Source organism: Buteo buteo, chromosome 8 (genome assembly GCF_964188355.1).
Source record: "Buteo buteo chromosome 8, bButBut1.hap1.1, whole genome shotgun sequence".
NCBI classification, from domain to species: domain Eukaryota; kingdom Metazoa; phylum Chordata; class Aves; order Accipitriformes; family Accipitridae; genus Buteo; species Buteo buteo.
Genome location: NC_134178.1, coordinates 6,506,866 through 6,523,641, shown reverse-complemented (window position 1 = coordinate 6,523,641; position 16,776 = coordinate 6,506,866). Strand labels below are relative to the sequence as shown.

Sequence of the window (16,776 nt, the reverse complement as noted above, 5' to 3'; positions counted from 1 at the left end):
GCCGAATAAACAGGGCAGCAGATGTGGAGTGGTACCATTGCCCTAGGAATATACAGAAACTAAAATATTTTGCTAAGGAAGATAGGTCAGTCCTGCTACAGTTGACTCTCCCCACTTCAGGCTCCAGGTCACAGACAGCTTTCCCTGTTTACTTCTTGTAATCTTTTTTTCTCCAGATGGATATCAGAGAGAGCTTTTCCTCTTTCTTCTAAATGTGTTGAGGCTTTCTCCCCCTCCCCCCCGGCCCTTTAATCAGGATTTTGAAGTGGGAACAAGTGGCATTCATTAGCTTCCTCCTTGCTTCTTTAAAATGCTTGAACTTAGGCCAGGTGACTGCCTTAGAAATGAGCACTTTATTGCAGCTGTTTCTGCTTCAGGGTGGCAGAGTGAGGAGATGAGAAGGAAAATGGCATTCAAAAGAGGTCCTGGAAAGAAGCAGCAGAAGTTTTTCTTCAGTAAGTTAAAGGCAATGTAGAAGTAAAAGCAATAGTATGAAGAGGTATGAAAATACTTTTATTGTAGCAAGTCACTAAGTTATATGCTAGTTATTGGCTCCTGGTTTGTTTTAATTGTGAGAGTACTGAAGATATATGTAAGATTTTCTCGTGTAAGTAAAGCTAGAACAACAAGAAAACCACAACTTTTCTCTTGAAAAGGAGATAGAAACTTTTATGATCTAAGTATGGCTCCTTTCTACGTATGCTGATAGAAAATTTTTGTGAATTAGATCTGTAAGTTGCTCTTTTGCTAAATTATTTTATGATAGACCAATTCTAATTGTGTTATAATCTTAGCTAGATGTTAATACAGCTTAAGAAAATGACCTATTAAAACATGCATGGTGTTTCTTTGTGATGTTCATAATTACCTTTGTGTAATTATTTTTTACTGAAGGTTATGTAAGTTATAAATGTTGCTGTTTTAAAGGCTTGTGATACTTTAGAAATGAGTCACTTCAGAGATTCTGAAGAAATTAAAACAATACAACCTGTGATGTTAAAGTATCTTCAAAATGTTTTATTTCCTTCCTTCAGAACTCTCCCTCTGGAGTGTATGTTTTGTTTCTCTTACTTTTCTTGCATCGACACCTCTGCAAAATTCATTACCTTTTCAGGATTCAATGCCATATGCATCTTAGATTATGTCACTTCAGGTTCATGGGGAAAAAAACTTACTGGAGTGAATAAACATGTTCTTTAGTAAGTAGAGAAACCAACCCCCAGAAATGCTGTTTAGTTTTTCTTCACTACTTATAAACTCTTCTGGGGGTTATTTGGTCTTAATATCTATATCTGCACTCATGATAATTAGCTTTCTGTTTTGACAAAGATTTAGCAGGTGGTATCTGGGGAAAAATAAGAGTTAACTTTGAAGATGTGTTTTGAAACTGTATTGCTGATAGGGGCTGCGGCTAGGAACAGAGCACTGTGGTGGGATGGAGTTACTGGACACAGTTGTCTGCCGCTTCTGAGTTTTGTTTTGTTGCTGGTTTTAAATCAGATGGGAACCTGTTGCTTTTTGTAGTAACTGTGGTTTCTCTTATGCATGACTTAAATATGTCTGGATTTGTTTGGTGTTAGTATACTCCAGATTCAATTTTCTTACCCCAGCTGATCTATGTCCACCATAAAATATGTAAGGGGGTGGGGTGGTAAATCCTTCTTGTACTTTATGACCAACTATTTTTCTTGCAACTATATTATAAAAAAAGTCAGGTTTGTTTTCCCTTTTTTTTTTCCTTGTTGCTAGTTATAAGAAAGAACTGCAGGTACAGAATTTACCTTGTGTTTGATATAAATTTTGGTTTTACAATACAGAACTTCTCCACTGAAGCCTTTAATCCTTTCAATTTTGGCTCTCCATGGCCTTGTCATAAACTAATACAAGATCAGTGCTGTTTTAGCTGATTGGTGAGCAGCTAGGTGGAATTCAACATATTCTAGTTAATTCTAACTTCTTTAAACATGCATATGCTTATATGTGCTCAGTGAGAGGAGTGAAGACTGCTAGTTATGTCTCCTTGGCTTTACTCCCTGTCAGACATGAACTAAGCTGCAGATGGGAGAGCAAACTTCCTCTCTCTTTGTACAATTTGAACAATAGGCAGAGAGCAAATGAAGGCAGAGAATCAGTATTCTGTTTTATTTCTCATCTCTACTATTTCATACCTGCTCATGCCTGTATTTAAAACTCCTTAGAAAGCTAATAATAATTGTTACCTGAAACTCTGTTTCAGTGTTGTTTCAGGGACTTTTAAAAGCTATTTGCCATATACCACAATTCTTAATCTTCTAGGCTGTAATACCCCCTGCAATCATGCTTGGCAGTATTGCTGCATAAATATACCCAGCAAAACATCTAGACACATAGCACTGAGAAGCTGATGCTTCAAGCTGACATTATGGCACTCTTAGTCTACTGATGGTGCTACTGAAAAGTGTATAGTCAAGTATTCTTTCAAAAAAGGGAAAATCTGGAAAGTTAAATTGCTGTTGGAATAGGGGAAGAGCCTGGATTATGCAATTGAGAAGTTGGATGAAATTGAACATCTAAGATATTATTAATGATGACAGAGGTTTTTCAAGAGGAATGAGACAATATTGTGTTATTCCTCAATGAATAATTCTAAATGTTATTGCCTATGTTATTGTTCTTGTCTATGAGATCACAGACAATGCATCCATGACTAGAAACAGAGATTATCACCTAAGTTTCCTCTCCCTTCCCCATCCTGCCCCCAGGTGAATTTAATTTTCTGAAGTTGTTCTGCATGTGGGAAGGAGAAACCTCTGTTCTTAAGAACCTCTGCATAGAGAAGCAAAATACGCTAGAATAACTTAATGGTTCCTATGGAAATCACTACCCTCTCAGAAAAAAGTTGGACAGCAAAGATGCATAACTGGGAAATTACTACTAAATAAATGGCATTTTTCCTTTGCTTTCTTGGTGTTATTTCAGTAAGATGTAGTGAACATTTTTGCCCTCTATTATAACTATGGGAGACTGTTTAAAATGTACTTTTAAAATTAATAAAAATGTAAGTAAATCTGTCATAACTAATTGCAACACTTTAATTTGTATAAATAACATACTTGATTTATCTCTAAGTAAAATTATATGTTTAAATGTTTTCTGATTTAGAATGTTGTATCAAAGTCACAAATAGTGTGGTTGTTTTTCTTCATATTATATGCATGTTAATTACAGAATACCTGATTAAACTTTTTTCCCCGAGTGCCTGATAACAAATTCTGATCTCCTAATGGATAACTCTCAGATGAAATGCCAAAGATCACAGTGTATTAACATTATTTATATTGCAAATAGTGCAACTGATAATACAAGGGCTCAGATTGTGTATCGGAGCTATAATTAATTTTTGGTCATTCTGTCTTTTCCTGCAAGAGCATTTAAATTGTGCTGTAGTGCTTTTGCTCCTATCAGCTAAAACCTATGATCAGACTACAGTTTTATACTCTTATGAAAAGTGTGTTTTTCGCAAGGTTTCGGTAAGGAAAGTGGCACGTGCAGCTATGCTGCCTATGTTCCCAGGTCATGAATTTTTGAACCTGTTGACCGATTTCAATCGGATATAGCAGCGAGCTGGTAATCTTAGAAGCAATTACATTCTTAGAAATAGTAAGTGAAGTGAGAAACTGGTGGCTGGAGAGAGGAGGAAGGCTGCAAAATGACCTCAGCAATTTTCTGTCCTGCTTGGCCTGCCATGAGCCAGTCCCAGTGTGCACGACCACAGCGCGTGATTCTTCTCACCCAGGCCCTCTTCGGGACTGGAAGAGGGGAGCAAGCCTGCTGAGGGCATTTTGGGCAGTGACAGGAGCAGAGCGTTACAGGTTAAAACGGGCAGTTTGGGAGAGTGAGGTTATAGGCTGTTGAGACTTAGTGGAGAATGAGAAATGTGGTTAATGTGATGGTGATGGACATGGAAAACCCATTAGAACCCAAGCTTCATTAGTTCCAGCTTTGACTGAACAAGCCCTTTCATTAAAAAAATAAAATAGGTAGCTGATGCTGATAGATAGCTGTAGAAATATGTAATTAAATCTATTGCTAAAAAAGAAGAAACTTACTGTTACTCTTATTTTTGCTTTAGACCAGACCTGTTTGATTGGAATGCTGTTGCTTCTCAGCAGTCACCTGTACAACGATTAGACCATGCATTCAACATAGCCAGGCAACACCTGGGCATAGAGAAACTCCTTGATCCTGAAGGTTAGTAGAAATTGTGTTCTTTTGTCTAAATGGAAAATCAGTTTTTCTATGCAGTTGATTGTAAATTAATTTGACTTTTTTTGCACAAGAATTTCACATTTTACAGATAAATCATAAACTGAAGCAAGATCCTTTGTTTGTTTATGTTTTAATGTCACCTTTGTGCTCTATTGAAATAGCATAAGAACTGTCTCTATGTACGTGCTCTAAAGCAATTCTTTTCCAGCTTTGGGGCCAGAGCTTTAATGTGCATGCAGTGAATTAAAGGTATCTCACTAAGTAGCTGATTTCTGTTTCAAAGATTTAGAGCATCTTCAGCTTTTATATCTTCTGGAAAGACTATGAGTTCAAGTTACCTTTAAAATATATCCAAAATGTGTATTTGAACTCTAGATACTTGTATCTTTAAAATATGACATATTTCTTCTGTATATTGAAATTTTATCAGGATGGCATGACTCATATCACTGTCATTTAGTCTTATATGTGATAGACTTGTCCATTTTACCTTAACTCTATCTTTTGTACTTCCTTATGCAGTCATGTTTGAAGGATTCCTTGTTTTTCACATGATCTTTGTGGTTTTGTCCATTTCTGTATATTCTCTGCCCTACTTTCTGCATTGCTGAGAGCCTAAGTAATTTACCCTCAGAGAATGTTTCTAAAGCATTCTTTACTACAAGGCAGCTGTCCTTTTTATATATACCTTTGTATATATATATGGTGTCTTTTTCCACACCATGATCCATATGCTATATTTTCATGCAATTTCCTGTTAAGCCAGTAAGAAATGCAGTTTTCTATATGTTTGTTCTCAGTGGCTCACCTGGTGGTGAGTTTCTGGGAAAAAACAGAAGTAACAAAACATAAATATGAGTCTAAAATGTAACGTCAGGTCTCTTAATGTTTAAATATAATAGGGTATGTCTCAAGATTGAACTAATAACCTTGTATCCTGTATATTTCCCTAGGGGAAAAGTATGCAAAAACTGTCTGCTTATGCTGTAGTTGAACATCATAAAGCTCTCTCTCTGTGACCTTACTGCTTTGTAGAGTGAAAAACTGCTAGAGGACATGGTTTAAAATAGTCAAATAGTTCCCCTTGTACAAGCAATGTATAGGGTGTTTGTAGTGGAATTTGTGGAAGAAATGCACAGTAAAACCAGTACAGCATTGCTTGCTAGTATACTATCTTTCATCTCTAGAACTGAATTTGTGTGTGCCACTGGAAGAGGAACAGGCTTTCTACATGCTAAAGCATGAGATTCAGCTTGTAAGCTGTGAATGAGATTCGAATTGAAAACTGGGTTGCACAACTGAATAGATATAGTCACAGTTTTTGCTATAATTGGTTCAACTTTCTTCTTAAAATAGATTAGTGAATAAGTTATTTTCTGCATGCAAAAGTCACTTTTGATTAGACATTTTATTCTGGTTTTGGCAAAGATACTTGCAGTTGTTTAGCCAACAACTGAAAAACTTTTAAACATTGGTGGTTTTCCAAATGTCTGCTGTTATTATTTGCTATTCAGTGTTGTAAATCATGGTGCTTGCCACCTATTTTTTTTCCTCTAGAAATAAAAAACTGCAAACTTTTCTGAAAGAAAACTAAATTCTGAACCTATTTGAAAATGTATGAATCTGTGAAGCTGTAACAGTTTCATTCATGATAATCTGTTCCTAGACTGAAAAGTAGAATTACTGGTACATGAGTGAAGAATCTTGTTTGAAGGTTCCAGCATACTACTTCTGTAATTTTACTTTCTATATTTATCCCCTCTCCTAATTAGATACTCAAATATCTCTTAACAGTATATCGTGTAACAACAGTCTATTCTCTGGCTGCTAACTTAATAAAAACTGCAAAGTGCTACTATATTAGGACAAAAAGAGAGTATGCATTCAGTGGTGAAACGTTATTTTAATGTAACTTAATGTTTGTCAAAACAGCACGTGTGTAATTTGTGAACACTTTAGAATTTGTTTTTGTTAATTAAATGTTTGCTGTCTCGATATTTTGAAAATATTATGTCAAAAGGAAGTCACTATTAAATAAAGCCCTATTCTTCTGCAACCATATGGGATAGTCAAAAAAGAAAGGGTTTGGGGTTTTTTGTTTGTGTTCTGAAGGTATTGATGATTGATACATCTTGAAACAGATGACTAGGAAGTCTGTCTTAGCAATTACATTTTGAAAATTAAATATTTTTATTCAGCCAGACATTGGTGATTGAAATGGACATCAAATTCTGAAACAATGTTTTAAAAGCTGCTCATGGGACAGACTTGAAATATCAGCAAACTCACAAACAAACAAACTTCATATATAACCTAGAAAACCAAAGTGGTTAAGATATGGACTATGTTTAAGTATTTCCCGTAAAAGCTGTGTTGTACAAGTTAAAACTCTTGTATTTTGATTCACGCAGAGATGACGGTTCTTGTTATTTCCTCATATTGACTACTAGGAATGCTTTTTTTACATTAGTAGTGTATCTTAAAGCAGGCACTTTGCTTAATTTTTAAGCAAGTGAACTTAACAAAACCTACCTTAGCCAATTTTATTTACACCGATGATGCATGCATCTTAAAACACAGAAGAAAGCACTAGGCATCTCCTGTAAAATGCTGCTTCTCTGTCCTTTCATCTTCTTAAGAAATTCTTATTTTATACACAGGTCCTAAAGTAGTTTGACAAAATTGCCTCGTTCCTGTTTTGATACATTGTCTTTGTATCTTATCTGTGAAGCTGGTTAATGTTTTCACAGAGTATGTAACCTTACTAACTTCCTCTAAACTAACTTCCTCTTAAAAATAGCAAGATATATGTCTTTCTGCTTATAGCTTTCCTCTAAACAAAATTAGCTAAGGAAAGATTGTGATTAATCAGGTGTTATCTGAAGATACTGTGTTTTGATATAAATTCCCAAAATAGGCTACATATGCAGCATAGAATAAACTCTGCAGAGCTGTTCTGCAATCAAAATGCTCATAATACTGGGGGGAAAAAGCGAACAAAATTGTCTGCAAGAATAAGATATATGGTAGGAGCTTTATTCCAGCCTTTTCCCTTTCCTATTCAGACAGAAGAGGTGAGAAAGCTGACCCCATTCCACAGCAAAAATTTTAAATATATTTTAGCTGTTGGTTCTTTGTTTTGTTGTTGGTTGTTTTTTTTTTACCCCTGATGTTGAAAAAGTGTGTAGAAAAACATAAGGGACAGGTTTCCTTCCTCTCTTCTGTCATGAAAAAAGCAGTGGAAGATTCAGCTCTATTCTGGATGCAGGAGTTGAATGTACATTGTTTGTTAATGATGGTAAATTAGGAGTAGCTGTGGACTCCCTTGAGGGTAGAGAGGCCTTACAGAGAGCTCTGCATAGACTAGAGAGGTGGGCAGTCACCAGCTGTATGAAATTTAACAAGAGCAAGTGCCAGATTCTGCAGCTGGGACAGGGTAATCCTGGTAATATGTACAAACTGGGGAATGAGTCTGGGTTTTGGGTTGCTGGCAAGCTGAACATGAGCCAAGGCACACTGTTGACAGCCAAAAGGGCCAACTGTGTCCTGGGGTGCATCAGGCACAGCATCGCTAACTGGTCGAGGGAGGTGATCGTGTGCGTTTTTGGGCACCGCAGTATAAGACAGACAAAATCAAATTATTAGAGTGTGTCCAGAGGAGGGCGACCAAGATGGTGAAGGGCCTTGAGGGCAAGACTTACAGGTGTGGCTGAGCTCACTTGGTTTGTTCAGCTTGGAGAAGAGAAGGCTGAGGGGTGACCTCATCTCAGTCTACAGCTTCCTCAAAGGGGGAAGCGGAGGGGGGACGTGTTGATCTCCTCTCTCTGGTGAGCAGCGATAGGACATGAGGAAAGGGAATGAAGCTCCGTCAGGGGAAGTTCAGATCGGACAGGAGGAAAAGGTTCTTCATGGGGAGGGGTGATCAGTCACTGGAACAGGCTCCCCAGGGAAGTGGTCACAGCGCCAAGCCGTCAGAGTTCAAGGAACATCTGGATGATGCTTTTAGTCATATGGTTTAGTTTTAGGTAGTCTTGTGAGGAGTGGGGAGTTGGACTCGATGATCCTCATAGGTCCCTTTCAACTTGAGATATTCTGTGATCTCTTTGATTGAATCTTGCCAGTGAGTGACATGTAATCAGGCTTATATGTCTATCTGGTGTTCACTACTGTAGTGTATGAAAGATAACAAGGCAAAAAATAGGAAGGTGTGGGGGAAATTGATGGATGGTCGAAAGTGTTATTTAGAAGAAAGTCAATAAAGACCTAGAGGTTAGTGGGCAGGATTCAAAAGGAAAAATGTGTTTGCAAATCAAACTTCTTAGGCCAAAGTATGCCTACATAACTCACAGTGACCTTTCGTTGTAAGACATTTATGATTATGCAGGTAAGATGTTTTAAATCTTGATAATACTCTCTGATCCTTTCAAAAAAAACATTTTCCTTTGCTTGTTCAAAATTAATATTTGTGGGCTTCCAGTCATGTCTCATTCAAGTAAAAATATCAAGAGATGAACATTGCCAAACCCCGGTAATTTTAATAGTGATTTTTTGTTCAGATTTGAATGGCAAAGCTAGCATATGGAAAACTTCTGCTACAGTAATGTGGGTTTTTTTAACATTATTTTATTTTCTTTCTCTTTTTTTTTGAAGACCATTACTCTTGGTAAAACTAAGGAAAATGTTCAACTGTTTTGTCACACCTTTGTGATGACTATCGTGATATTCTGGATGTAAATTTGAGTTGCTGACTTCTGAAAAGATTTTGGTTGATTGTTTTCAATGTAAATAATTCAGGTGGTTAATCTCTGACTGCTCTCTTGAATTTAGAGTATTATAGACATAAATAATATAACCCTCTGAACATTTTTCTTTTAAAAATTATAAACTTAGTCTTCAGCTCCCTACATTCCTCACTCATTATTCTAAACTACTGTTATGTACAGGGAATGAGTAGGGATGGAGATAATTTGCCGTCTTTGTTGGTATGGATTCACTTTAGCTAATTTCAGCAAAAGACTTAAAATTAAGCGAATCAAGCAAATTATGATGACGTTAGCAATTATAACTTGTATATATGAAAGCTTGAACAATTTATCAAGCTGTTAAGACTAGTCTGTATCTTTTAATAACATCTAATTACCAGTACCTGCAGTTCTATCTTTTAGTAGTTAACTGATTCTTCGTGATCATTTTATGTGTTACAGTTGTAGAGAAACACGATTCCATTTTTCACATACAAACTTCAGAAAATATACTAAAAGCTACCATGTTCCTTGTTGTGCATCCACTTTTTCATGAGCATCTCTTTAAATCTCACCAAGCAAGCGGCAACAAATGCGTTATGGTCAGCAACATGAAGCAGTTACGTGTTATTGGCTGTATACTGACTTTTTACTTTGGGATAAAATACATATGCCATATAGAAGCAGAAGGATCTTTTGAGGAACCATAGGGAATGTGCTCTCAAAACTGAATCTGGGAACACATCTGAGCTGTGTCCTCTTTCCCCTTGCAACTGAGTGTGAGTGTGGTGACAGCAGCAGCAGGAGATGAAGTGTTTGTGTGCTTCCTTCTAGCAATAAACATCTGATTCTTAGTTTAATGAACTTGTCCCTGCTGTCGTTTTTCTGGGTCTTGTGCTTGTTTGTGCTAGCCCGATAATAAATAGACTGTGAAGTTATATAATGGCATTTCTGCTATCCTTTTTAGGTGAAGTAATTATCCAGTTTCTTACACTTTACTGTGTAGCCTGATAAAAACCTCGTTTAATCCATCCCAGTCACATTTTCCATATTTTTCCTTAATTTGCACTGATGACATGAGGTTTTGGCACCATTATTAAGTGATAATGAGACTCAGACAGTTTTCCATTTGACAACTTTTTGTTTGATCTTGACTTTGTATACTTCTGTATCTCAACAGTAATGGGTTCTACCATACCTGTAGCACAGAGAAGAGAGGGGAAAAAACCTGTCAGCATTGTAGTTCATGACGTTGTTAACCCTGTCTGTACTCAGTAGTGGTATACAGTGGTAATACTGTTTTTCAGTTCATTTTATTGCCCTTGCTATTATGGCTCATGTCAAGGGAGTATGAGAAGATATGTTTTCTATCATGCCCTAAAGTTTAGAAATGTTTTTTTTTTTACCTAGTACAGTGTTAGTGTGGGGGATTTTTTTTTGATTTTTTTTTTTTAAAGGCAGTGGGGGACAAATCACAAGAGCTATATGTGATACCATTCTGCTGAGAATAGTCAAGAAAAATGCTGGATCAAGCTTAGAAATCATTATTTCAGTTGCACAAAAACCTTATAATGGTTAGAAAATAAAATAAAAAAGTATAGTTTTCTTCAGTCTCCTTTTAGTTCTCAAATCATGGAATACTTTTGGTTACATTAGAGGAAAGTCTACAGGATTCACAGTAATAAGTAAATTGCTACAAGATGTTGTTACTGGACTTTGCCCATAAATATTTGAACAGATTTAGGTCTGGAACTGCCTTTTAAGCTAATGCCACCAACTTGGTACTAGCAGTAAATTTTCAGTTGGGAAACTGTCATAGTGTCTGGAGTCTGTTACACAGCTATTTAGGAAAACAAATGCAGATCAGCAGGGGTCTTCATTCCTATTGCCAATTTCATGATATATCAAGTTGCAAGATTGATGGATATGTTAATTATTTTAGCCATATCTTTAGTGACAACAGAAGTTTGTTTGAGAACTGTGTATATTTTCTGGTCTGAATATTCAGTATGCTGTCAGTATTTGAACCTGTGTATATGACCTAGGTAATGCAAAACAAAAATTCTCTTTCTGAGGGTCAGAAAAATTTGCGTTAAGTCATCAGTTTTATATATATATATAAAATATCTAATTTCTGGGTTGCTTTTATTTCTACTTTGAAAGTAACAGTATAAAATGCAGTGTACATATATACTCATATAAACTATCAAAGCCATTGTATCTAACTTGTGTTTTCTGAGCATTGTTACCTGCTCTGTTGAGGTATTCTGCAGCTGTGCATTTTTAGTGTTTCTGTGGAATGTATGATTAGTGGATGGTTTTGGTTCAGACACTGATTTGTAAAATTATGTCCTGTATCAAGCTAGTCAGTGAGTAGTAGTTAGCTCTTAGCAGTACTGTTCAAAACAAGAAGATGATAAATCCCTTAAAAGGAATTAAGAACTCCTAATCATGTCTCCTCTCCCTGCTGTTTTTATTGGAGTCTTAAAATTCTCATTTAAAAAAAAAAATACAGGAAAAATGTGTTGGATTAGTCTCTTCAAGTCTTGTTCATGTTTAGGAATGTGAATTCTGCTTATCTCTAAGCATTCCTTCTATGGGAACTACATATAGCAGAGGTGAGCTTGCATTAGCATTGTTACAGCATTGAAGTACAACAGTAAAAACACAACACTTAAACTATTGCTTTACTGTTTGTCATTATAAATTGCAGCTCTAAGTGCTGAATATGTCATCATGCCATATCATGTACTCTGTCTTTAGTTCATAGCACAGCTCTGAAACACAGAGCAAGAGAAAAGCTGTGGAAATAACTTTAAAAAATACCAAATAAATTGTATATTTTATTATTATGTAGTGCCATAGGTAAACTTTTATCTGAATGAATTTGTAATCCAAATAGGTTGTTCAAGTGGTTGCTAGCCTGATCTATATTCCTGTTGTAATATTTTACTTCACAGTTCCTTTTGAAAAATATTTGCCCCCAAAATTAAACTACATTTCTTATTTTCCTACTGATAAGATGAAAGTCCTGCTTTTTCTTTGCAGGCTCAAGCAAATAGAAATAGTCAGCAAAAGTAGTAAATTCACTTGCCTCCACCTAAAGCCACTTTCTCTTCCATATTTATGAATAGATTTATTACTACCTCATTGACCTGTGAGCAATTTAATTACCAAGAGACTACTCGACAATCAGTAACTTTTACAGATTTTCATGGAAATAAATGACTTGAAGGGTACTGTGTTAAGAGACTCAAGGACAAAACAGGCCTGTCTTATCAGTGGGAAAACTTAAAATAACTGGGATTTAATTGGGAGCAGGGCACATACTTTACAAAAAGTTATAAGATTTTTCTATCACAATGGATTTGCAGATTACAATATCATTTGAAGTACTGAACTTGAATTATAAAGAGCTCTTTAGTAACTGCATTGCAGCTGCTGTTGTAGGTAGTTCAGCAACTGTTAGATGTAAGGATCAGTATATGGAAGGTTCCTCCCCTGGTCTAAATTTTTTCTTCTGCGTTAAGACAGGAACAACCACTGTTTTTTGTGATTGCTAGAAATTATGGAGAGCTAAGACTCAAGGGATACACAGAAGTTTTGGAGATCGTGTAGACTGTATGAACAGAAGTAACAATATTAGGAGGAAAAGGACTTAACAAACGTTTCGTCTAGGGCATAATGGTTTTCTACAGGCTCTATCTTAATACTTTGTCAACCCTTGCACATGTGTATGATATATCACAGAATCATAGCATGGTTTGGGTTGGAAGGGACCTTAAAGATCACCTAGTTCCAACCCCCCTGCCATGGGCAGGGACACCTTCCACTAGACCAGGTTGCTCAAAGCCCCGTCCAACCTGGCCTTGAACACTGCCAGGGAGGGGGCAGCCACAACTTCTCTGGGCAACCTGTGCCAGTGCCTCACCACCTTCACAGTAAAGATTTTTTTCCTAATGTCTAATCTAAATCTTCCCTCTTTCAGTTCATAACTGTTACCCTTCATCCTACCACTACACTCCCTGACAGAGTCCTTCCCCATCTTTCCTGTAGGCCCCCTTTAAGTACTGGCAGGCTGCCATAAGGTCTCCCTGGAGCCTTTTCATCTCCAGGCTGAACAACCCCAACTCTCTCAGCCTGTCCTCATAGGAGAGGTGTTCCAGCCCCCTGATCATCTTTGTAGCCCTCCTCTGGACCCACTCAAGCAGGTCTATGTCTTTCTTATGTTGGGGGCCCCAGAGCTGAACACAGTACTGCAGGTGGGGTCTTGCCAGAGTGGAGTAGAGGGGGAGAATCACCTCCCTTGACCTGCTGGCCACACTTCTTTTGATGCAGCTCAGGATGCAATTGGCTTTCTGGGCAGTGAGCGCACATTGCTGGCTCATACTCAGTTTTTCATCCACTAATACCCCCAAGTCCTTCTCCGCAGGGCTGCTCTCAATCCACTCATCGCCCAGCCTGTCTTTGTGCTTGGGATTGCCCTGACCCATGTGCAGGACCTTGCACTTGGCCTTGTTGAACTTCATGAGGTTGGCACAGGCCCACCTCTCAAGCCTGTCCAGGTCCCTCTGGATGGCATCCCTTCCCTCCAGCGTGTCGACCGCATCACACAGCTTGGTGTCGTCGGCAAACTTGCTGAGGGTGCACTTGATCCCACTGTCTGTGTCACTGATAAAGATATTAAACAGCGCTGGTCCCAATACTGACCCCTGAGGAATGCCACTTGCCCCTGGTCTCCACTCAGACATCGAGCCATTGACCACAATACTCAGAACTGTCTATCAAATCGTAATTAGTCTGCTCTGACAAATAATCACATAGGTTTCTTTGCCACTATATCACATTATGTTTAATTTTCTGTTCATCATTACTAATGCTGTGTTTTAACATTGTTTTTCCAAATGAATCATTTCTGTGTGTTAAAATATTCATCCAGGTTCACTCTTATGTTATTTCCTTCCCAAATTTCTTATGTGTTTTAATTGCTTATATAGTGTGTCTTCTGCTGGGAGTTGCTGTACCCCTAATCCATACTTCAGGTTAAAATTAATGATGTTTATTTATAGCATGCTTTTTTTAACTCTGTAATTGAATGAATGAAGCCCTTTGGAATTGTGCACGTAGTTCTTGGTTGCTCAAAAAAATCACTAATGGAAGACAACTGAGAAGAGATCAATTAGAACAGAATTATGTTGTCTGATGCATCAAGACAGAATGAAATAAGTCTATATTAGTCTTAAAATCACGAAGAAGGGGGATTATTTAGGTAAACACTCAACATGTAGTCTGACAAGTTTCTAGTGGTGCATAGCAATGCATATATCTTTACTGGATATTTTATCACATGATAATTTAAAAAGATGTGAAAGCACTGTTCAGCCATCAAAAAGCCTATATTAGATCTTAGATTTCATTTGAAGTAAGGAGATTTATTTGGTAGAGCAGGTTTTAATCTACTACTTGTAACTAAAGAGTATTTCTTCCAACTAAGAATAGGCCCAGATCAAAATATTCTACTTTGATCTTAGAATCCTGTTTCCTACAATAGTATTACATAATCTGTACCTTCAGCATTGTAATACATGTATAAATATACATATAATTAATAAAAGGCTTTCTGAAAATAGAAATGGCTCACATGAAGAATTCTAGAGTATGGGAGATGACACTTGGAAGTTAATACTCTATAAAAAAATCTAGAGGACTTTTGCTTAAGATTAACCAAAACCCCCTGTTGGGTATCTTCATTGCTTTCACTTTTTTGATAACTGAAAGAATTTGCTGTATTTGGAAAACCCATAAGCAACTTGGGATATTCCTCTGCAAAGATAACAGGATCTGCCTGTCTGTTAATATTGATTTGAAAAGCTGCTAAAGAGATTACTTAAGAGGAAAAACTCATACAGGTATCTTGAGACTTCTGTATTTTTCATTTCGTCACAAATGGAAGGATGATTAAGATGTTTACTTGCTAGGAATGAATAACACTAATTGGTGACATGTTTGATTAAAATCTCTAGATTTGAAACGGGAGAGAAGAAGTGTTAATGACTTAAGACTCCCTTTGAGGCACGCTATTCCCACTAACCCTCAAAATACAATAGAGCACAGTTTCAGCCACACAAGGAAATATAAATGAAAGATTAACCACCTCCTAAAATCTGGTAGTAGGTCAGAAGTTTGAGTCAAGCTAGCCTGTATACTCAGCCTTGTACCAGGAGCAAAACATTGGCTTATGTATAGAAATAGACTACTTTGCTTAAAGGTGAATGCCACCTAAAGATAGTTCTTTCCAGATTGTGGTTGAAGTTCTGAGTGTTTGGCTTTGCTACTCCAGTTTAAATAATAATAAGTAAAAAAAGTAAAAAAGTGAGACATAATTTTGCTAATGCAGCAGCAGCGTGTATTTGCTTTTATTAAAACTTGTGTTAATATCCTGCTATATCATTTTAGACATGCATACGTGACATACACACAGAAGCCTTTTTTAGAAATTCCCATAAAACTGTAAGGCGGCATCAGTGATTTCTGTCCAGTATCCCAGATTTTTCTCTGGTGCTTCATTTGTGTACTTTATTTCTTGTCTGTGTGAAAGTTAACTGAGTGTGGGGAATGTATTAGACTGCATAAGGCAGAATCCAAGCTCCATGATTCTGAAATTCTAAGTTTATATGTTGAAGGAAATAATAAATTTTAAGAACTTAGTTAAGATGGTGGACTAATCGTTGTTTTAATCCTGCTTTTAAGCTTATGATTTTAAGTTGTGGGATTTCTTGTTTCACTGATGAGTTCTTGATAGTTTCTCTTATGCTACTTTTAATGCTAAAGAATGTTTAGTAAGGGGACAATAATGGGTTGATGACAGACTGAGGAATATTTTCTTGAGAAACAAGATTTCACGATAGCCAGGGGAGGAGAGAGACAGAAATGCTGAAAATTACTAAAAGTAACTGTAGGAGCAAGAAGAATCTGGGGAAAACTTATTACCAAGAAAATATGAATAGTAATATCTAAACTTTTAATTTTTTTTAATTACATCAAAGCCATCTGTAGTGAAAATAGACATCAGCCTCTTTAAAAGTGACTCTCAGTGACTGGTAATGAAGTGCTCTAGCTCTAAAAGTTCCTTTCAGCTGAAAACCTTTCAATACTGTGAAAATTTAATTCCTCTTTTCTAGATTACAGACTGTCTCAATGTGCTACAAAAGGAGAGAGAAAGATTAGCAAAGAAATTTTTTTACTGCAGAATATGAAAGATTCTATCCAATAAAAGAAACCTCAATATTTGCATGCTACTTGCTTTATTCTGTTTTTCTTCTATGGGCTGGATCTGAGAACATTGCTATTTGAAGAAAGATATGGCAAAGGTTGTCTTGAATTTAAAATTCTCCAAAGGACTGAGAAAAAAGTATTTCTTAAATTTACTTAGGGCATGAATACTGTGACAATTGCAAGGACTGCTTATTGGAATAATAACCCAGTAAAAGTGGCCTTTGCTCTTAAAACTTTAAGAGTTAAACATCACATAAAAAGTGTAGTGGCCCCTGGGCTTGAACTTCAGTGCAATAGTTTTTAAGCTGTAGAAATTATAGGAGTTTTGTGAAATGTGGGCAATAGTGTCTGACTAGGTAGTGTTATAATAATAATAAAACCATCACTTAATATTAGGATATGTACAGAACTTTCTCTTTTGAAAGTAATAAAATAATTCTCTCCAAAGTAATGAAATGATATGCTAGACCTGACAATTTCAATTGCTCATTTGCTGTGGAAACTTTTTTCT

At 36.6% G+C, this 16,776-nt stretch overlaps 1 protein-coding gene across 11 annotated transcripts in view; it reads left to right on the top strand.

Annotated features, from left to right (window-relative positions):
- The window catches only part of DMD (dystrophin), a 1,298,312-nt gene that overhangs the window by 410,871 nt on the left and 870,665 nt on the right, over positions 1 to 16,776 (top strand). For 10 of the 11 annotated variants that reach the window (XM_075033523.1, XM_075033524.1, XM_075033521.1 and 7 more), the window contains exon 7: positions 4,112 to 4,230. In XM_075033523.1, the coding sequence (XP_074889624.1) occupies positions 4,112 to 4,230 (119 nt within the window). Of the gene's footprint in view, positions 1 to 412; positions 500 to 4,111; positions 4,231 to 16,776 lie in introns of those variants that run through there. The other variant, XM_075033526.1, reaches the window with a different exon arrangement.